Below are 23182 nucleotides of genomic sequence, written 5' to 3'. Positions count from 1 at the left end.
TCTCCCCGAACGCCTTTCCTCAAGGCCTGACCACAGCAGGGACGAGGAACCAGAGGGGCTGCAGTGCAGAGATGACACCAGGAGTTCCTGGGCACTTCCTCATGCCTCTGAACAGTGCCCCAGCTGGTCCATAGGAGCAGGGGCAGCCTGTGGGGACTGTTGGGAGGGCCCTGGCCAAACAGACTAGATGCTGAGCTGGACCGGGCTGGTCTCCTTGGAGGGAAGCACAGAGCCTGACTCAGAACTGAAGTGGAAGTGCTGCCAGATGGACTGGGAGTGAGGAAGGCCTATTGCCCCTGTCTCGCTCATCTGTATCCCCAGAGCCCAGCACAACGCCGGGCCCAGAGCAGGTGTTTCTTACAGGTTTTATGAGTACGGTAGCTCAGACTGACACTCTGCCTCCACTGTGTTCAGCTCCATATTAAGTGAGAGAGGTATCAATGACTTCAGCTGACCTCAAGTAGGTCTATAGTAGGAGGGCCCAGATCAGGCTGGGGAATCCCCTTCAGCAGATTAGGTGGCTTGAATACCATCTTTCCATCTGGGCCTGGATGCCTGGGGCCCTTCAGCCTAGTGGATCACCTGTCCCTCCCCTGGACTCATGGGGAGAATAAAGTGCAGGGTGCCCTGTATAGAGACTTGTGTGGGAAGGAAGGAGCCACTCAGGTCTGCAGGCAGAAGGATCCCTAGCTGGATCGTCAATACAAGGAGGGCGGATAACAGTACCTGGGGATCAGACAGCTGGGAAGGGGAGGACAGCATGAGATAATTGCTCCTCTAAGAGCACTTGAGGCAGCTATTTCCCTGTGACACAACTTTGATTGTATCCCTTAGCTTGTGAAAGACTGACTGGGTCAAAAAAGGACTGGACACAGGGCAGACAGTGCAATTCTGCAAATACTTGTGGATTGCCGCTGCTGGACAGGTTAGCAGATTATGGGAAGAGGAAGAACCACCGCCAAGTTACTTGACTAGTTGTTTAGAATATGTTCAAGAACCCTGGATTGGTGAGAGGAAGAATGTGATGCTGTTAAGTCTTCTTGCTGCTACTGCTAAGTCACTTCACTCGTGTCCAACTCTGTGCAACCCCATAGACGGCAGCCCACCAGGCTCCCTCGTCCCTGGGATTCTCCAGACAAGAACCCTGGAGTGGGTTGCCATTTCCTTCTCCAGTGCATGAAAGTGAAAAGTGAAAGTGAAGTCGCTCAGTCGTGTCCAACTCTTAGCGACCCCATGGACTGCAGCCCACCAGGCTCCCCCATCTATGGGATTTTCCAGGCAAGAGTACTGGAAAGGGGTGCCATTGCCTTCTTGGGCTCCTCAAAACCTGATAGGTTATCAACTCACTCAGGCAAGCGGTTGGGTAAAGACAGGTTCTATGAAACTCAGCCGACGGAACACACTGAACCCAAAGAGAGAAGACTTCAGGAGTCAGGGGAGCTTTAGGAAAGTAGGGATGGATGAGAGCATTCATCCCAAAGGAGACAGAGGATCGTATTGTATAGAGAGGATCAGATCCCATGGAGAGGAAAGAATGGGTAGGCACAGAGAAGGGCAGAACTGCCAAGCTCTGTTTGCTGACTGTTAAGCAACACCTGTTCTGCACTAGGCCTGTGAGAAGATACACCTCTGACCCCAGTACACTGGGACTTCCAGTGTGTGCCACGCCTCGTTGGTCACTGAACCTCTAGTGCTTAGCAGAGGGGTGGTTGTTGTTCAATTGCCCAGTCGTGTCCAACTCTGCGACCCCATGGACTGCAGCACGCCAGGCTTCCCTGTCCTTCACTGTCTCCTGGAGTTTGCTCAAATCATGTCCATTGAGTCAGTGATGCCATCCAACCATCTCATCCTCTGTCATCCCCTTCTCCTCCTGCCTTCAGTCTTCCCCAGCATCAGGTCTTTTCTAATGAGTTGGCTCTTCGTATCAGGTGGCCAGAGTATTTGAGCTTCAGCAGGGGTTGGTACAGACTAAACCACGTTGAATGGTAGATGAGTCAGGGGGTCAGCCAACCAGCTACTGCTGAGTGCCTGAACAGAGCAGAAAGTGTTTTGAGAGTTCAAAGGCAGGGGCATCCCTCCTGGTGCAAATCCAGGTCCCTGAGCTCCACAGCATAGGGTCTGCATCTGGCCCACCTCTGTGTCTGTAGCACCAGCAGAGGGCCTGGCTCAGAGCAGGCAGCAGGGACTGGTTTTGCAAGTGAATGAGCAACCAAACAAATGAACTAACGAGTGAAGACTTCTGGCGGGACATGGTCTGTGGCCTGAGACAAAGATTTCAGTGAGGAGGGTTGACCATTGAAACGGTATTTATCCCACTTCAGGTCACAACAGCCCATCATGAAATCAATGTAGTCTGTCAAAACCATTTTTTAAAGAATAAAGAAGTAGATTTAAATAGAAAGGGGTACAATGGTGTAGAAAGTATCAGTGGAGCACTCTGAAAGGATATGTATTTCATGACACTTTGCTCTGTGCGTGTGTGTGTGTGTGTGTGCATGCACGTGTGTGTGCGTACTCTTGAATAAACTATATTGCTTACTATGGGTTTCTGTTGAACGGAATTTTGAAATGCATTCTAGACTGAGGAACCAGCATGGCTTTGCATGATGATCAGGGAACGGAGAGAGTTTTAATGTGGCTGGGGCATAATTGTAGTGATAGTATTTTCCAAGTCAAAAGTCAAGACACATGCTTCAGTGTTTGAAATTGAGAGAGTGTTAAGAAACCCGGGGTGAATGACCTGCTGTCTTAGAGGCCATGGAGGAAAAGGAATAACAGGATTTTGAGGCAAGAAGAGCAGTTTGGGGCAGGAACTGAGAAAGATCCACCCTTCGGCGGTTCACAAACCAGACCCGGGCATTTCGCCTCAGGTAAAACTGCTACAAACAGAAGTAAAATAACCTTGATACCACAAAAAGCTTCAGAATTCCTCTCAGACCCTTTATACAGGCACAAAGTTGCCACAAAGTCTGGAAGTAAGAGGTTAGAAGAGGAAAAAATAATGGAAAGAAGGAAGGAAAGATCATGCATGCGATGCAATTTTTTGTCAGCCCTCTGCAGATCTAAAGCCATACACAAGTGTCAGTGACAGAGCCGGTCCAGAAATGCATTTGCAGGCCACTCCTCCCCCTTCCCCCGCCCCAGGCCTCAGACGTCCCTCAGATAGCCCTCAGAGAGTCTGAGCAGTAGAGATCATCTAATGGAGTTCAAATAAACACCAGCTTCCTGACAGCTGGCCTCTGAGTGAATTTATTATTGAATTATACTCCTGCCTTTTCAGAACAAGCTGAGCTGACAGGCTACCCCATCAGTTTAAAAGGTGGGGGGTGGGGGGGTGGGGGGCAGGGAGAAAGACAATGATAAATTACCCTGATGGCAGATGGAAGAAGGTAAAGATCCTGCTTCCTCCAAAATGTCAGCCATTATATATTATTCATGTTGGGTTTAAAAAAAAAAAAAAAACAAATCCCTCCCCACATTGAAATGAGTGTTTATGATGATAAAGCAACTAGGTGAATTTAATTCAGGATGCAGGCAGCAACTTCTCACATCATCCTGATAAGCAGCTAACAACTCTTCCTCTGCCACTTGATCATCCCTTTATTGATTCCAAAACCGAATTACGATCTGTTTGCTTTGTAGCCTGAGCGTTTTCCTAGCTGTCCATCACAGGAAGCATTAGCCGATGATGCTGCGCCGAAGCAGGAGCCACGCGGGGTTTAGAGGGAGAGGCCGTATGTTCAAGTCCTTGGGCAAGTGAGAGCAAGCCACCGCGGGTGTGCGAGGCTCAGCGTCCTCATCTGGAACGTGGGGTTACTCATTCTCACCCTGCAGGTTGTGCGGAAGAGTAAATGAGAGAAAATTCCCAGGAAGCCCTGTAGCTGGTGCACAGCACACATTCAGTCATAGCACCGAATATTTACCAAGGATGTTCTATGTGTCAGGCATTGTTTGAAATGCTTGGTGAGGTTTGTCAGTGGAAACATCTTTACATCTCCCCTGAAATCATGTGACTTAGGGAATTCATCTTTTCCAGATAGGAAACTGAGGCACAGAGAAGGTGAGTAGCCTGGCTCAGGACAGACAGCTTATAAGTGGCCGAGCCAGCCTTTGAAGCCAAGGCAAGTAGCTCTGGAGCCCACATACCAAGCCTTTGCTCTCCTCTGCTACGTCTTGCATATTCCCACCTCCACATCTTCAGACGGGAAGTGTATACAAGGTGGGGCCGCTGCAACTCTGCAATCCCAGCTGGCCCTTTCTCTCTGCTCCCATGCAGCACAGCCAGAGGCTACTGTGCAGCAGCTCTCCGTGCTCCTGAGTGTGGCCTCAGAGGCAGGCAGTGGGGCTTGATTGTGAGCCCCACCCCTTGCCAGCTGCGTGACCTCACTTTCCTCATCTATCACATGAGGACAATAATTGGTACCTCATGGGGATGTCTGAGGATTAAAGGAGATATAAAACACTTATGTGTCAGAGCAAGTAAGCATTGGATGAGTGCTCATTGCCATTATCACTTAGAGCAAGCGTTAGCATAGATACAGCTGATGTGAACATTGGCAAGGACTTTTGTATTCATATAGGTTTCAGTGTCACTGTGAGAACTGGGAGGGAAATGAAAATCTTAGCCTGAAATGCTGATGTGGTTATATAACTGATGCACGGGTCTGAGCATTGCAGCAGGCAGAGGTGAAGGGACCCTTGAGATCAGCAGTCCTTTGTGGTAGAAAAGGAACATTTGAGGCCAGAGGAAACTCTTGGCTCAGTGAGGTAGTAGCAGAGCCTGAGTCCTGGTGAACCTAGAGTCCTCAGTGAGGTTCTCAGGCAATAATTCCTGTGTCTGTTAAGTCAGGGCATGTATGCATGCTAAATCGCTTCAGTCATGTCCAACTCTTTGCAACCCCATGGACTGTAGTCCACCAGGCTCCTCTGTCCATGGGATTCTCCGGGCAAGAATACTGGAGTGGGTTGCCATGCCCTCCTCCAGGGGATCTTCCCGACCCAGGGATTGAACCCACATCTCTTAACGTTTCCTACATTGACAGGCAGGTTCTTTACCAGGGACTATCTGCATTTTCATCCAAGACTATAAGCTTCAAGCACAGAGAAGTTAAAATATTGGCGGGACATGTATCACATTACTGATATTTTCCTCCCTGGAGAATACAGGGTCAGGACTTAACAGATGCCTCTGCAGTGAATCTGGTCAGCTCTCCAGTGCAGTCCTGGGGGCGAGGAGAGCTGGCTCTTAGTAAGCGCCACGTGTGGGGCTGTGATGAGATGTTACGGGGTTGGTTCTGTGAGATTCTAGGAAAAGCCTGAATGAACGTTCTGGCCAACCCAACACCTGTGGGCCGTGTTCTCGCAGAGGAAGGAGCTCTGCCTGCCCACCTCCCCCGCCTCCTCCTCCTCCTCCTCATCCTGCCCCCACCCCTGCGGGTCCTGTGACTCCCCGCTGCGGGTCTACCCTGCAGCGTCTAGAACCAACCCCAAGCTGAGGAGACTGACCTGCAACAAGCCTAGGTGCCCAGCCTCAAGTCCTTCTACTGTTCCTCTGCCTGACCCTTTATATGCCAGCTCTCCCCAAGGGGTTTCCGTCTTGTCCCAGAATCCCAACCTCGTTTCCTACCCCTAAGTTTCCTATGTAAGCAGCCTGGCAGCCCTGCTCAGCCCCCAACCCTCCCACCCCTGACACCTCGAGTCTTGCTTCCCCTGGGCTGGCTCCCACCCCTGCCGTGTCTGGGTCTGGAGCTCCTCCCTTGCTCTGTGTCGGAACCTGGTCCTTGTTCCCTGGTGCACAGGGCACTCACATCCAGCTGGCCCTGGGAGCCCCTCACCACAGCCTGTGCCCCGTTGGTCTTCTGCCCCGCCCCTGGAAGGACCGTTTCCCTGGAATGCCGCCTGTGTGTGGTTCTGCACCTTAGGTCTGGCTGAGCTGATTTCTGCAGCCCCTTCCCGTGTCTCTGCCCAGCCCCCGTCCTACCCCAGGAAATAGATCTAATGTCCAGTCCGTCGTAGGTAAAGTAGCAAAGTCTCCCTTTTGCAGGGGAAGCAAGGCCTGTCCTGGAAGACAGGAATACAGGACACGCAGTCATGAAACGACCTTGTTCACTGAGACTCAAGGCAGAGCTACCTCGAGCTTTTCTAGCAACACCTATCTCCTGAGGAATCCTCTTAGAGGTAGGCTTCCGGCTGCATGGCCCAGAGAACAGGCTCTCTGGACACGCTCTTACCTTCCCTGACCCCAGGGGCACGTGGCCGGTGTCTCTGAGTCATGTCCCCTTGCCCGACCAGCCCTGTCACCCAGCATCAGGAGCCTTGCTCCTCCAAAGTGATCTCCACTGGCCGGTCTCTCTCCATCCTGCCCATCCTCTGCCACAACCAGGACTCACTTCTCTGGAAGTACAGTGTCACAAACAGTCAAGGGCTCTGTTCTTGTGAGCACCTTTGTGGGCCAGCAGGAACTGTTCCAGAGGATTCCTGTGAAGGGTGACGCAGCCCAAAGTATCAGCTTTCAACAGCCAGGTTACCCCCAGGCTTGAGTGATCAGATCTGTGGCCTGGGAGTGCACACTCCCTGAGTGTCTGAAGTAGCTCATCAGCCACAGAAAGTTAGGAGATCACAGGACCATGTCTTCTGGGCTCTGCAGGAGGCAGGTCTAAAGGCCCAGAAGACACGCGTGGTTGCAGGGCCATCTTGTCATTGGATGCCCTCAGGTGGGCTCAGAACATCACAGCAGACCTGCCCATGCCCCAGCCTCAGTGCGTGATGAAGGGGGAGCTGTGCCCATCTCTAGGGATTGTGTCCCTCACCTGTAAATGAGGGGCTTGGGCCCATTCACCCAAAGGACTCTTCTCATTCAGAGTTAAATTCCAACTCATCTGAAGAAGTCTGTGGATTTCTTCTTTCCTCTCCCCAGACATACTCAAAGTCCAAGAGGAAAAACGTGTTCTGTCATGAACTGGAGTACGTCCCTATCACATTCAACCCACATACCCAGCAAGTGATCTGGGAGCCTCTGGTGGAGTCTGAACTGAGCCCAAGTCCAAGTGAAAGAACAGAGTCAGGGTATTGGGCAGGGCCTGGCGCCGATGCTGGCTGTGGTGTGTCTGTCTGTCGTACTAGAATGACCTGGTGGGCAGCTCCCTTTTTTTTTTAAACCCCATGCTAGATTTACTTCTAGATACAAGGATTGTTCATAAAGTCAAATTGTATTCATTCCAGAAGGTGAGCTCCTCATGCAAAGGGATTTTGTCTCATTTGCTGTTAGTAACCTAACTGTTAGAATGCAGTGGGAAATGAGCCAGAAACCACTGGCACTGCGGTGCTGTAGCGTCCACAGGAAAGGAAATGGATGCGTAAGCATCTTCCCTGTCACCCAGAACCGTGTATAGCACAAAGTAGCTGCTCAGTTAAATTTCCAGCAACTGAACCCTATTCTCGTTTACCTGGCCTTTTGTCTATGTTTCTCTTCCCCCAACCCATCCACTGGGGAAGGAAATGGCAGCCTTCTCCAGTATTCTTGCCTGGGAAATCCCATGGACAGAGGAGCCTGGAGAGCTCCAGTCCATGGGGTCACAAAAGAGTCAAACATGACTTGGCAACTAAACAACAAGAAAAACAACCCACATATATATTTTTCACTTTGGGCTATGTGGAATAGTTATATTCATATTTCTCATATTTTGATATTATTCATATTTCATTTCCATTTTTTCATCCATTAACATGATCTCCATTTATCTTTTTACTTAACACTTAATGAATGCACACTAATAGAGCTACTTCTGCACTAAGCACGGAGTTATAGAGATGAAAAGGACATAGTTATTCCCCACAAAGAACTCACAATCTAGAGAAGATAAGGTATTTGAACAGATGAATACACTTCAGTGGGATAAGTACATTGTGCTTTCTTCACAAAAGGAGGGAGTGGGTTCTTTGTCCTGGAAAGTCAAGAAGAGCTTTCTTGAGAGGTAGGCCTTAAAGGACAGATTAGCACGAAAGTGGAGAAATCATCTGAGGCAAAGGAACCAATGTAGACAAAGTCAGGGAGGCAGGGAAGTGCTTGCCCAGACAAGGGTATGAGAAGTAATTTAACATGGCAGCAGCATTGGATGTGCTATCAGAATGTAGATTTTATCAAATCAAGTTCTGTTGGTTTGGGCCTACCAAGTTAATTGAAAGACATACATAGTAAACCCAGGAAGAGCATTGAAAAAAGTATTAAAGAATGAAACACAGCTATAAGTTAGCTGTTTAAAAAAAGCGATTTATTTTTCGCTGCACTGGGTCTTCATTGCTGCGCACAGGCTTTCTCTAGTTGCAGCTAGCGGGGGCTGTCTTTGTTGCAGTGAGAGGGCTTCTCATCACAGGGGCGCCTTGTTGAGGAGCACAGTATCTAGGCACGTGGGCTTCAGTAATTGTGTTGCATGGGCCTAGTGGCCCAGCAGCAAGTGGGATCTTGCCAGACCAGGGATTGAACCCATGTCCACTGCATTGGCAGGCGGGCTCTTAACCACTGGACCACCAGGAAGGACCCACAGTTATTGCATACAGTAATATACAGAATATTAGAGCTTATTTCATACAAAGAAAGCAAAGACACATACCGTTGTAACTCGAGTGCTATACAGTGGTCCCAGGGTGGCTACCCAATGTGGCCCATGAAGTACAGAAGAAAATATTAGAACATCTGTCCACGTTTACTTACCTTTAAAAGTAAGAATAAATGTCTCCTTGGATGGAACACTCGGTTTTCTCTGATTTGCTTGCTACCAGTGTTAGTTGGTTATGTCTGAACCAGCACACAAGGTTTTCTGAGGCAGGTGAGGATCAACTCTTCACAGAGCTTTACTGGTTTATTCTTACAAATAATAGAGCTTTACCATATAGTCAAAGCTATGGTTATGCCAGTTGTCGTGTATGGATGTGAGAGTTGGACCATAAAGAAGGCTGAGCACCAAAGAATTGATGCTTTTGAATTGTCTTCGAGAGAACTTTCTTCTTGAGAGTCCCTTGGACTGCAAAGAGATCAAACCAGTGAATTCTAAAGGAAATCAACCCTGAATATTCATTGGAAGGACTGACGCTGAAGCTCCAGTGCTTTGGCCACCTGATGCGAAGAGCTGACTCATTTGAAAAGACCATGATGCTGGGAAAGATTGAGGGCAGGAGGAGAAGGGGATGACAGAGGATGAGATGGTTGGATGGCATCACTGACTCAATGGACGTGAGTTTGAGCAAGCTCTGAGAGATGGTGATGGACAGGGAAGCCTGGCATGCTGCAGTCCATGGGGTCACAAAGATTTGGACATGACAGATAACACCACCCTTATGGCATAAAGTGAAGAAGAACTAAAAAGCCTCTTGATGAAAGTGAAAGTGGAGAGTGAAAAAGTTGGCTTAAAGCTCAACATTCAGAAAACGAAGATCATGGCATCTGGTCCCATCACTTCATGGCAAATAGATGGGGAAACAGTGGAAACAGTGTCAGACTTTATGTTGGGGGGCTCTAAAATCACTGCAGATGGTGACTGCAGCCATGAAATTAAAAGACGCTTACTCCTTGGAAGAAAAGTTATGACCAACCTAGATAGCATATTGAAAAGCAAAGACATTACTTTGCCAACAAAGGTCCATCTAGTCAAGGCTATGGTTTTTCCAGTGGTCATGTATGGATGTGAGACTTGGACTGTGAAGAAAGCTGAGCACCAAAGAATTGATGCTTTTGAACTGTGGTGTTGGAGAAGACTCTTGAGAGTCCCTTGGACTGCAAGGAGATCCAACCAGTCCATTCTGAAGGAGATCAGCCCTGGGATTTCTTTGGAGGGAATGATGCTGAAGCTGAAACTCCAGTACTTTGGCCACCTCATGCAAAGAGTTGACTCATTGGAAAAGACTCTGATGCTGGGAGGGATTGGGGGCAGGAGGAGAAGGGGGTGACAGAGGATGAGATGGCTGGATGGCATCACTGACTCAATGGATGTGAGTCTGAGTGAACTCCGGGAGTTAGTGATGGACAGGGAGGCCTGGCATGCTGCGATTCATGGGGTCGCAAAGAGTCGGACACGACTGAGCGATTGAACTGAACTGAACTGAGCACCAAACAACAACAAAATTATACCATGATTGTGTTTGTGTATATGTGGGTGTGTGTGGGTGTGTGTGTGTGTCTGTAAAACCAAACTTACATAAAAAATGGGGTTCAGTGACATAAAAGAATTTTGCAAAGTAAGATGCTAAGTGCAAATATTAGGTTGGTGCAGAAGTAATTGCTGGTTTTACATTGTTGAACTTTGCTATTTGATATTGGAATACATTCTTTAATGTGGTTATGTTATACATCATTTTAATGTACATTTCTTAGCTTTATGTTTTTTGCTAATGAATTATTGCTTGCTGTTTATTTTATATGTATTTTAGACTATAGAAATGATGTTAGACAAAAGGCAAATTCAAGCAGTTTTCTTATTTGAGTTCAAAATGGGTCATCAGGCAGCAAAGACAACCCCCAACATCAGCAGCACATTTGGCCCAGGAATTGCTAATGAACTTACAGTGCAGTGGTGGTTCAAGAAGTTTTACAAACGAGACGAGAGCCTTGAAGATGAGTAGCATAGTAGCCGGCCATCGGAAGCTGACCGTGACCAACTGAGAGCAGTGATCGAGGCCAATCCTCTTACCCCTACGTGAGAAGTTGTCCAGGATCTCAACATCAACCATTCTATAGCCATGCAGCATTTGAAGCAAATTGGAAAGGTGAAAAAGCTCAGTGAGTGAGTGCCTCATGAGCTGACCACAAAGCAAAAAAATTGTTTTCAAGTGTCCTCTTATTCTACTAAACAGCAGACCATTTCTTGATTGGATTGTGACATGCGATGAAAAGTAGATTTTATATGATAACCAGTGATCATTAGTGGTTCATCATAGTGGTTGGACCAAGAAGAAGCTCCAAAGCACTTGCCAAAGCCAAAGTTGCACCAGAACACGGGTCATAGTCACTATTTGGTGATCTGCTGTCAGTCTGATATACTACAGCTTTGTGGACTCTGGTGAAACCATTACATCCGAGAAGTATGCTCAGCATACTTGATGAGATACACCAAAAACTGCAATTCTTGCAGCCAGTATTGGTCAAAAGAATGGGCCAAATTCTTCCCCACAACAATGCCCAGCTGCATGTCACACAACCAATGCTTCAAAAGTTGTATGAATTGGGCTACAAAGTTTTGCCTCATATCCCATATTCAGGTTACCTCTCACCAACTGATTACCACTTATTCAAGCATCTCGACAACTTTTTGCAGGGAAAATGCTTCCATAACCAGCAGGACGTAGAAAATCCTTTCCAAGAGTTCATCGAATCCCGAAGCACAGATTTTTATACTACAGAACTAAGCAAATTTATTTCTCATTGGCAAAAATGTATTGATTGTAATGGTTCCTATTTTGATTAATAAAAATGTGTTTGAGCCTAGTGCTTTTGCTTCCCAGGTAAAGAGTCTGCCTGCAGTGTAGGAGACCCAGGTTCAATCCCTGGGTCAGGAAGATCCCTTAAAGAAGGAAATGGCAACCCACTCCAGTATTCTTGCCTGGAGAATCCCCGTGGACAGAGGAGCCTGGTGGGATACAGTTTGTGGGGTTGCAAAGAGTTGGACACGACTGAGCGACTTCACTTTCACTTTCACTTTTGAACCTAGTTATAATGGTTGAAAATGCACAGTCCAAAACCACTATTACTCTTGCACCAACCTAATACCAGCTGACAGATGGCAGAGCTGATATTGCTACTCCTGGTACAAAGTCTGCCTCAACTCCACTATGAAGGATCATTAAAAACAGGAATGATCATTCTCATTAGATCTAAAAAAGGGAAGCAAAAGATTCAGAATCGTCAAGACTAGTTGAAATATTCATTTTTGTGCATTAAATCTTGTACCAAGCATATATTATGCTTTCCAGTATTAGCTAATGATGGTAGCACGTGTGTACAACTTATTAATAAATATAAATGCATCCATGGAGCCTGCACTAAATGTTTACAGAAAAGGTGTGTGATCAAAAAGGGCTTTCAGAGCCCTGCTCTGATGACGTTAACTCTGATTTTTTAGGCAGCTAAAACAAATTGAGATTCTCAGTTTTTAGTTGTGTATCTGTGTCAGATGGTAAGTAGCCTAAGAGTTGAAGTAACTTTCCTGAGTCCTCATGGATAGTAAATGAAATATTTTCTTTAATGTACTTTTTATTTTTTGGCCGTACCACATGACATGTGGAATCTTAGTTCCCCAACCAGGGATTGAACCCACACACCCTGCATTGGAAGCACAGAGTCCTAATTACTGGACCACCAGAGAAATCCCATAAATGAAGTCTTGAATTTGAATCCTGGCTCTTCAGCCACTCTTGCGAGAATGGGCAAGTCCATCCCCTGCCTAGACTTTATTTCCTCACTTCTGCAATAAGAAGTGCAAAGGAGATGATCAGCATGGTTTCTTCTCACATGACTAGGTGGAAGATATCAGGCTAGAAAAGCTGGTTGAAGAAACGGAGGCAGAGCCCCAAGATGGAAAGATCAGAAGAGAAAACTGCAGACCAGCCCATGTAGCCAGTCTGGAAAGAAGTCTCAGAGGCTACCAGGTGGACAGGGTCAGGCTTTGACTGGGAACCCCCTTGATGGAGGTCATATGATAAGCTGTGAGGTGGGGCTTCTCATCTGGGCCCACATAAGGTTCATACAGGACTTCCCTGGTGGCTCAGACAGTAAAGAATCCACCTGCAATGCAGGAGATCCAGATTCAATTCTCAGGTTGGGAAGATCTCCTGGAGGGGAGGGCATGGCAGTCAGTCCAGTATTCTTGCCTGGAGAATCCCCATGGACAGATGAGCCTACAGTCCATGGGGTTGCAAAAGAGTCAGACATGACTGAACAACTATCACACTTTTTTTTTCAAGGTTCTTACAAGAGGGTAGATGAAGTGTAGTAGGTGCTGGGAAGATTCCCCCATCAGTCAGCATGAGTTAGGAGAAAACAGTTTAAAGGGTTGGTACAAGTCAAGCATATAAATCTGTTTAAAGTAGGTAATGCAGAGGAGTGATTTGCATAACCAGCAGTGGCAGACAGTAGCAAACGCTCCACAGCGGAGAAAAGGCCAGAGTTGTCTTTGCACCTTGATAGATCCCAAATGATGATTCCACTTTCCTGAATACCAACTTCATTAGCTGTTTCCATTTAATAACAGCAACAACAACAAAAAATCAAGCTGCAGTTTTTCTTCCTTTGCTTTTGTTTGTCTTCTTGTATAATACACATTGAATAAGAAATCTAACTGAACTTCCAGCATTTTTTTTTAATTTTGCAAAATTTTAAGTGTACAGAAGAGTAGTAGGGCTGCAGGCAGAGGTGGGCGGATCCTCTCAGGGAGGGAACCAAGCCTTGGGACGCAGCTAACTTGTGACCACCTTGGAAGCCCAGCTTCGGCAGCCCTCTGTGCCCTAGCCATATCGCTGTCAAGGTCACGTAGCTTAGAGTTCTTTGGTATCTCCCTCACCTTCAGTTACAGAAACACATCAGTTCTTTATTCATTCAGTAAATAATTTATCAAGAGCTTACTCTGCTCCATGCATTCAAATTCCAGGGCAAACCCCTGTGTTGGCAGAGGCTTTCTTTTGCCCACTCAGAAATGAGCATCACCCATGCTTGGTGCTGGCAATCCAACAGTGAGGACACTGTGGTCCCTGTCTCCAAGGAGCTCGTGATCTGCTGGGAGATCACAAGGTTGCCCGATAGCCTGACAAAACTCAGAGTCTTAGCAGAGACAGCCCAGGGATGTGAGTGCTGGGGTACCACTCCAGGTGGGGTCTGAGGATGAGCAGGTGGTTTTCAGGTGAAGAGAATGGGTGGAAGGTTCCATGTAGGGGGAAAATTTTAAAAATAAATATAGGCATTGTATGAGCTCCATTAGGATTCTGAAGCCATGTGTAGTAGGGCTGCTTGAGCTGGATTGAGTAGCACCAGATTAAAGCCATCATACGTCCCACTTTACATCCGGCTGAGAAAAACTTCAGCCTGCATGAACAGATGAGAGAATGGAGGTCCAGAGAGACCAGGTGCACTCCAGGGTCATGCCAGAGTCAGAGCTGAGATCTGACCCCCTGCCCAGGGCTCTTTCACTACAGCCCTCCACTTCTCCCTGATGGGCAGCTCAGATGAGTTTTGTATTTGCTTGGTTCTATTTCACAGTGGTGGTGTCTCTCCAACACTTTCCTCTCATGATCCAAACCTGGCCACTGTCCCCGGGAAGCAGTCAGGCAGATCTTCCCTGTCGCTGGCATCAGCCAGGGCACCTCAATCAGGCCCAGAGTGTATGGTTGGGCCAATGCCAGAGTGTTTGACACCCCCCCCCACCCTTGGCCTGGCACAAGCACGCCTTTCTGGCAGAGTTCACCCAGCCTAATTGCTTGTTTTGTATCCCAGCTGCCTGACATATGCCAAACCCATGTGTTGACTCACTGGTGTCAGACAACTATACTCAGACGTTTCAAATTGGCCTTGCTGAGCTCCAGCCAGCAACTGGGGACTGTAATCCATGTATTCCTATAACCCCAGCACCTAACACAGTGCCTAGCTTTGAGTAGATGCCTCGTGTTCTAAATTATGTGAATTTCAGTGAGCACAGGTGAATAACACAGTAGTAAGAAGAAGGACCTGGAAGTATTAGGAGACCTAGCTTTGAGCCCGCTGAGCTCTTTGTTATATGACCTTGAGCAAGTCTACTCTCTCTGAACTTGAGTTACTTGATCATTTCTCACCTAATAAGCACTCAGGGAGAATATTTCATGCTTACCCAGCCCTCGGAGATGGAAGCATGTGGGATAGCTGTGCAAATATGAATAGTATCACTGGATGACAGCCACATCGTGGAGACATACTTGGAAGGTTTAGAGCAGCCTAGCAGAGGGGTTATTAATTGTGCCAGGAAGAGCTGGCAACAGCCTCACTGAAGTGATGACAGCTTAGATGGGACCCCAAGAATGAGTAGAAAATAACCCCATTCTGCCCAGACAGTGACCACAGAAAAGCAAAACACGTCAGCTCTAGGACTGATGGTAAGAGGATCAGATAAGCCAGCCAAGAAGCCAGGTTGGTGTCACCGATTTGCACCCTGCATTAGTGATGTCTCACCAAGGCGATCTTCCATTACAGAATTTCACAGTCAAAGCAGCACCTATTTCTGAGATGCACTGATCCTTAGTATGAGGGTCAGTCTTCCAGTGGTGGACGAAGCCAGCTCATACCAGTTCACAGGGACTGTTTATTAAGTGTTCAGGAATTCTGCAAGCTAGTTCTTAAGCACAATAATTATTTTAAAAAAACTACATAACATCACAAATTATATTAAAAGCAAAGGTAATAAATAATCAAAACTTACCACTTCCTAGTTATTTCGCTGTTTTCTCATCACCTTTGTTCTAGAGTTTATTTAGGTCTCCTGTGTCTCTATGATGGAAATACTGCTATCTCATGGTATCTTGTTGGCCATCTCTTCCCAACTCTGGATATGGTGACATCGGTAGTATGGAATCGGCCATGGTGGAAGTCTTTACACCACAGAAATAGGCAAATGCTGCAAGTTAAAGTCACTGTTCTTTGGAAAGCCAGTTGTTAAACATTCGCCACTGCCCCACTGGTGGTATCCGATAAATACCTGGATGAAGAAGGAAAGCGTTTGGGAGCCCAACACCCACATCTCTTCAGACCTCCCTAAACAAAAACATGTGGCAGGAGACACATTTCCAAGAACCATCCCTGGAGCAGACTCCCCCAACCTCTGTTGTTCCACAGAAGACTGTGTGTTGAACTGGGTTTTTCTTGACAACTGAAAGTCATGGTCAAATGGAAGGAGGATGGAAGTGTTTTTCTCCAGGACTCAATTTCTGAGCCAAATGCCTGTTTTGGCAGGAGGCCTCTGTGGCCCACTGGGGTACAGGGAGTCCACTTAATCTTCTCCAGAATCCAAGGCAATCCACAGGAGCCCAGGCTAAAATTACATCTGCTTGGGCTTGCCGAGGTGGACGTGACGTGATGGCCAAATGGTGCTGATTTAATGTTGCCCAATTATCAGGAAATCCCTGAAGGGAGATAAATCAGAGGCAGCCGGCCTGCCTGTGGATGAGGGGCAGCAGCCGGGGCAGCCCCCCAAAGGAAACCATCCCCAGAGGGCTGGTTATCGTCCAGACAGACTCAGAAGTCACATATGTCAGGGGGAGGCGGGAGAGGAGCCAGCACCAGGAGATGCGATCTGTTAGTAATTCTCTAGAAGGACAGAGTTCCAGCAAATAAGAAATCCAATTTTCCTCCATTAGAGAAAGCATCTCTCAGTACTGGCTGAATACAATTGATGGAATAAATCTTTCCCATTAGCAGAGAGATAATTTTACCTAAATATATTGGGAGACCTTCAGAACAGGAACGAAGAGTCTTTGCTGAGCCTCACCTGCTTAACTTGCTTGCCATGTAATTGCATTTAGACCAAGGGCCTCGGAAGGAAACCACTGACTGAATTAACATTAACCAGATTGTGTGTGCTGGGGGGAGGGGAGTGGGCCGGGTGGGGCGGGGGCTCTCAGTGCATTGTGGGTAGTCATCCCTGCCTTCAGAAAGGACAAGCTCACACCGGCGAGCCCAGCTGCTTACAAGCCTGGTGTTAATTGCTTTTCTCATCAAACAGAGAAAAGTTTATCACTCTAGGAAGCTAGAGGTGTAGGTACCTAATAAAGCAGAGGCAGAGTTTAAGATCTTTTTTTTTTTTTTTTAAATGAATGCCCACAGGCCTCATCACTAGCTCTTCCCCAGGTCAGAAAAAAGCCTTCCGAACTGAGGTGAATGGAGAAGGTGGTCTGGACATCAGCGCCTATATCTTTGCCTAAGATTTGTCTTGTCCGCTAGGGCTGTCTCCCCAGCAGCCTGATCCCTTAGGACCTTGACACCCGTGAGCATCTCCACATGCACCCGTTGGCAGTGGTGTGTAGACTGGTCTAAAGTTGGACCCAGAGTTGAGGCCTGGACTTCAGGGCTGGCTCTGCCCCTACCTCCCTGTGTGGCTTGGAGCACCATGACGTCTGTGGACTGAGTTTCCTCCTCTTCCGCTAACTCAGCGATTTTCAAACTAGCCTTCCTCTGGCTTCTCCAAACAGTAAGACTCCACAGAGTTGCCTTCAGGACCATCCCAAGCAGAAAAGGGGGCCCCACCCCTACTTCATCCGGAGATCTTGTTTTTAATGGTTTTCCACTTGGGGATCCTTATAAAATATCATCTGCTAAGAAGATACTGTTTCTGAAATATTTTAAAAACATCATTTTGGATGATCTATGATTCTTCCACTTATTTACTCAGTTCACTGTTTATGTTTGTTTAAACAGTCACCTCCCTGAAGAGGGACATGGCAACCCACGCCAGTGTTCTGGCCTAGAGAGTCCCGAGCCTGGTGGGCTACAGTCCATGGGGTCACAAAGAGTCAGACACGACGGAAGCGACTTAGCACACATGCAGGCAATCACCTAGTACTAGTTAGGCATTTCCAGGTTCTCTAGAGAGAGGAAAAAAAAAAAAGTAGACCTTGACCGTGGCCTTAAAAGAGGTGTTGATCCAGTGGAGAGGAGAAACGTGTACTCTGTGGCAGGGCATCACGGGGTTTGTGCCAGGTTTTGGAAGAGACTGTGACTAGTTCTAATTAGGGGCATCAAGAAAGGCTTCAGGGAAGAGGTGTTGTTTGAAGCTGGGTCTTTAAGGATGAGAAAGTGCGGAGCGGGTTGCAGGATAATGACATCTGAGGAAGATGGAGGAACATCGCACAGACACAGAGGCTTTAAACGTTTGCCTGACAAGTTGGGGAAAAGCAGATGGCTTGTTGCCTGGAATATAGGAGAGTAGGGAGGTGGTGTTGGGAGAGGTGCCGGGTTCCAGAACCCGCTCCAAGGGGACCTCAGCTTTTGCCCTCCTCCCGTCTCCTGTGCCAGATGAGAGGAAGTGCCCTCCATCCTGGTCACTTTCTTCAATGTCTGCTTCTAGTGAGACTATTGTGCCAGTATGTATGCCATACATAACGCCATTGTATGGAGTTACTCTGAACATGGATGAAGAACAGAGAATCAAAGAGCTGTGACCAAGCCAGGATTTGAACCCAAGTCACATGACTCCAAATTTATATGCGTAACTATACTGTAGGGCTTCGCTGGTGACTCAGGTGGTAAAAGAATCTGCCTGCAATGTGGGAGACCCAGGTTCTATCCCTGGGTCTGGAAGATCCCCTGGAGAAGGAAATGGTAACCCACTCCAGTATTCTTACCTGGAAAAATCCATGGACAGAGGAGTCTGGCAGGCTACAGTCCATGGGGTCACAAAGAGTTGGACACGACTGAGCAATCATGCAACACAGACAACTGTACTGTCTGGGTCCCTTGGATCAGTCTCGTCTCCTTACAGCGCTGTACAGTATCCATGAAGATAACCTGTAAGTGAGACATCTGAAAATTTTTCTCAATAATAATTCTTTAGAGAAAGTTTGATGACTTAGTAGGTTAGTGTGAAAGTAGTTGGGGTTTTACATTGTTGAACTTTGCCATTTGATATTAGAATACATTCTGAAATAAATGTGGCTTGTTATACATCATTTTAATGCATAGTCCTCACTTTATTATTTTGCTCCTGACTTATTAATTTCTGCTCATTTTTACTTATTTTATACTGTAGAAATGATGTTAGACAAAAAGCAAATTCAAGCAATTTTTTTTATTTGAGTTCAAAATGGGTCATAAAGCAGCAGAGACAACTCACAACATCAGTCATGAATTTGGCCCAGGAACTGCTAACAAATGTACAGGGCAGTGGCGGTTCAAGAAGTTTTGCAAAGAGACAAGAGCCTTGAAGATGAGCACAGTGGTCGGCCATTAGAAGTTGACAATGACCGTTGAGAGCATCATCAAAGCTGATCCTCTTACAACTACGCGAGAAGTTGCCAAAGAACTCAACATTGACCATTCTATGGCCATTCAGCATTGGAAGCAAGTTGGAAAGGTGAAAAAGCTCCATCAGGGGGTGCCTCATGAGCTGACTGCAAATCAAAAAAAAAAAAAAAATCATTGTTTTGAAGTGTCATCTTCTTTTATTCTACACAACAACAGTGAACCACCTCTCTATCAGATTGTGAAGTGCAATGAAAAGTGGGTTTTATATGACAACCAGTGATGACCAGCTCAGTGATTAGATCAAGAAGAAGCTTCAAACCACTTCCCAAAGCATAACTTGTACAAAAAAAGAAAGGTCCTGGTCATTGTTTGGTGGTCTGCTGCTGGTCTGTCTGCTTCACTAGAGCTTCCTGAATCCCAACAAAACCGTTACATCTGAGAAGTATGCTCTGTGAACCGATGAGATGCACCGAAAACCGCAATGCCTGCAGCCAGCACTGATCAACTAAAAGGACCCAATTCTCCATGATGACACCTGACCACACATCGCACAACTATCATTTCAAAAGTTGAACATAAGTTTTGCATCATCCACCATATTCACCAGATCTGTCGCCAACCAACTATCACTTCTTCAGGCATCTTGACAACTTTTTGCAGGGAAAACACATCCACAACCAGTAGGAGACAGAAAATGCTTTCCAATATTTCATCGAATCCCAAAGCACAGATTTTTACTCTACAGGAATAAACAAACTTCTCGTTAGCAAAAATGTGTTCATTGTAATGGTTCCTATTTTGATTAATAAAGATGTATTTGAGCCTAGTTATAATGATTTAAAATTCACAGTCGGAGGCCACATTAACTTTTGTACTAATCTAAAAAAGATTGAGGCAGTAAATAAAAAAGTAGTGCTCATGTTGAGTGGATACCATGAGCCCCTGGGTGCCAAGATATATCTGAGTGACCTGCCTTCTGTCTTCTTACCTGCTAGCCAGGGTTCTACCATCATAAGTAGGTCATGTTATTCTCTCTCTTCTACCCACAGGCATGCATGTGTCATTCGTGGTCAAGTCATGACATCAGATGGGACCCCACTGGTTGGTGTGAATATCAGTTTTGTCAATAACCCTCTCTTTGGATACACGATCAGCAGGCAGGATGGCAGGTAAGAGGACTTTTGGCAACCAGAGCTAGTAAAGACCCTGTACTTGTGGTCTTGCCAACATAGCTGCTGCTGGAATGACATCGTGCAGAGAGGATGGGACCTGGAGTCAGAGGACCTGCATCCACGTGCTCAACCCTGCAGCTCACTTGCTGTGAGTGAGGTCTTGTAGCTAACTCTGTCCTGAGTCATCTTGGCTCTAAATTAAGCAGTTTTTTCTTATTTGGTTCTCAGAGTAAGCACTAGGTACCTTATATATATTTTCTTGTTTCATAGCTTATGATATAAAATACTGTCACATGGACCATTTTCTACAGACCAGACAGCTCCTAAAGTCTTAGCATTCCTGCTGCATGGTTCCATCTGCAACCACCTAGGTCTATGGAAACCACTGATTGATAACTGAGTTCTGACCTTCAGATCCCTGTGAGGACCCTTAGTTTACCAGCCTGAATGAAGTCAAGTCTCTCTAATCACTCTGGCTCCCCCATTTGCTGGCCATGTATTCTTGGACCTATCTCCAAGCCTCTCTTGGCCTCATGTTCTTCATCTGTTCAGATCAGATCAGATCAGATCAGTCACTCTGTTAAGTGGTCCCTGATATTATCAGTCTTACCCAGTGGCATGGTAAGTATTCGATTCTTTGATAGAAAAATGCCATGCACATACTAGGTGTTTAATAAATTTTAGTTCCCTGCCCCACTCTGGTTCACCCTGTATCTTCAGGGTCTAACACATAGTAAATATACAATAAATATTAGCTATTTATTAAAATTACAAATTGGGAAGGTGATAATTCCAGTGCAAGCCATAAGACTATTTCAGAGAGAAGGGGAGGGAAAGGAAGAAAGTGGGATATTTAGGCTGTCAGTGGTGACAAGCCCTCAATTTTTAATAAAATCAGGTGGTGGCAGTCCATCTGGCTAAGTGTGGGCCCATAAGGTTGCTTTTCACTCTGTGTTGGAAATTGTGCTCCAGCCTGATTGATTTTAGCGCCTCTTTAATCCAATCTCAGATGTGAACGTGTCCTGGCCGAGGTGATAATGAAGTAGAGTCTTATCTGTTTGTAGACATGTGTGCCTCTTAGATGGGACTGGCATGCTCGGCATGGGGGGCCCACTCCCCCTCCTCCCCCTCCCTGTGAATGGAAGAGGTTGGCGGCCAGTCCCCAGGGGCCGTCTTCCCCGGGCCAGGCCACTGATCCCCAGAAGCACCTCAGTGTAGACTCGTGCTACAGCACAGAGAAGTCTCCTCCCTCCTGGTTTTTTTTCCACCTTCCACCTCTGGGCTGCCTGCTTTATGGAAATGGCAGATGTGAGCACTGTAGGCAACAGGTAGCCTGACTACATTATTACCTGCTGTGAAACAGTCATCGAAAAGGAGTCATGGCAACTGCTTTTTTTTTTTTTTTTTTTTTTTGCCATAAAACTTGTCCAGGAATCTTCCCGGGCGGTCTAGTGCTTAAGACTCCATGCTTCCACTGCAGATGGCAGGGGTTCAATCCCTGGTCAGGGAACTAAGATCCTGTATACTGCACAGCATGGCCAAAACATTTTTTTTTTTAATTAAAAAAAAAAAAGCTTGTCCATCGTTCTTGTGAGATAGCAAATCGTCCATCCTCGGCTCACTGTGCTTGGTTAGGATGGGTCCATAAGACACACCAGAGTCCACTAAGTTTGGTGGGCCTTGGGCAGTGCCCACTTAGCACCTCCAGGCTTTGATTCCTCCTGCTGTGCTGTCCTGCAGTCTCTGATGAGAGCATGGTCGTCCTGGGTGGTAAGTGTCAGTCATATTTCCTGCACCAGCCAACTAAATCACACCAGAGTGGCCAGACTCTGCCATAACCTAGAGCTTGAGTTTCAGAACAGTTCTTACCAGTGCATTTATGGGGCTTACATTTTCGTCCCATCTCAGACACTACATAATGCATGGGAAAGTCATTACTTATTCTCTAAGTGTTACTTATTCTCTGAAGAGCCCTGTTTGTTATATGCGAATGGGGAGCATCTTGCCAATTTCCCTCCCGTGCTTTCCTGACTCACCTTTCCTATTACCTCTCACACCCAGGAGAAACTGAAAGGCTACAGACACAGCCTGGAGATAATAGTGTATGCAAGTCCAGGGACCAGGTCCAATTCATCTTTGTATTCCTCACTTGTTCTGCAGACCCTTTGCCTTTACCCAGATCCACATCCCCCTCACACTTACACATACACCCTCACACTTACACACACACCCTCACACTTACATACACACACCCTCACACTTACACACACCCTCACACTTACACACACACACACCATGCTGAAATGCCAGACCTCAAGTCGTAAGAAGATTTCACAAACAGAAGACGGTAGCAGGGAAGCTAGCCAAACAGATCATTAGAAAGATGGAAAATAGAAGTCATGAAGAAAAACTTAGAGGAATTAGCAGACAAGAGAAGCAGCTCAGAGTCATTGAAGCACAAAGCCCAGGGAAAGGAGCCTAGCGCTTTCCTCATCCATTATCTCATCTATCTAATTAATAACTCTGCCAAGTAACAGTGATCACCAACTTCATCTCACATGAGGAGATTAGGCTCAGACAGGCGATGTCAGCCACTTGTGGGCCAAGTAGCAGTGCTCTGACCAGCCGTCACTAAGTTTGGGCTTCATGTGAGAAGCAGGCCTTCCCTTTGAGGTCAGAGTCACAGCCGTGTCCGCAGCAAGGTTTCCCTTCAGATGAGCGGGCCTGGCTCTTGGCAGCAGCCACCCCCAGCCGGCTCATGGCCTTGAGAAAGCGTCTTTTCATTTTGTCTTCATTCCCTCCACACACTCATCCTCACGTGAAGGGAGCGTGTAAGTCAGGCCACAGTCCTGCTTGACAGTTAAATATGTTCCGCCATGCTGTTCACCTGGAACTAACTGCCTCAACAGTGTTATTCGACTGCACCCCAATACAAAATGCTTTTGGTGTTAAAAAAAAATGTCCTGTCAAAGTACAAATGCTGTCATTTCTATGACAGAAAACTTGTTCCCTGGGTGTTTTCCCCAAACAAAGCCAACACCTAAAC

General features: G+C 46.7%; 1 protein-coding gene and 1 long non-coding RNA gene across 2 annotated transcripts in view; one reads left to right on the top strand and one right to left on the bottom strand.

The window, feature by feature from the left end:
* The window catches only part of TENM4 (teneurin transmembrane protein 4), a 440205-nt gene that overhangs the window by 343428 nt on the left and 73595 nt on the right, over window positions 1–23182 (top strand). The window contains exon 16 of the mRNA XM_055581442.1: window positions 20014–20133. Coding sequence (XP_055437417.1) covers window positions 20014–20133 — 120 coding nt within the window. The remainder of the gene's footprint in view (window positions 1–20013; window positions 20134–23182) is intronic.
* LOC129652632 (uncharacterized) lies at window positions 3045–16572 on the bottom strand. The gene is made up of 3 exons (XR_008714626.1): window positions 16438–16572; window positions 15429–15704; window positions 3045–3828 (listed from the first exon to the last, which is right to left on the bottom strand). It is a non-coding gene; the product is annotated as an uncharacterized LOC129652632 (long non-coding RNA).

This window comes from Bubalus kerabau, chromosome 5 (genome assembly GCF_029407905.1).
Source record: "Bubalus kerabau isolate K-KA32 ecotype Philippines breed swamp buffalo chromosome 5, PCC_UOA_SB_1v2, whole genome shotgun sequence".
Taxonomy (NCBI): domain Eukaryota; kingdom Metazoa; phylum Chordata; class Mammalia; order Artiodactyla; family Bovidae; genus Bubalus; species Bubalus kerabau.
The sequence above is the reverse complement of the archived record's forward strand: the minus strand, read 5'-3'. Positions and strand labels throughout refer to the sequence as shown.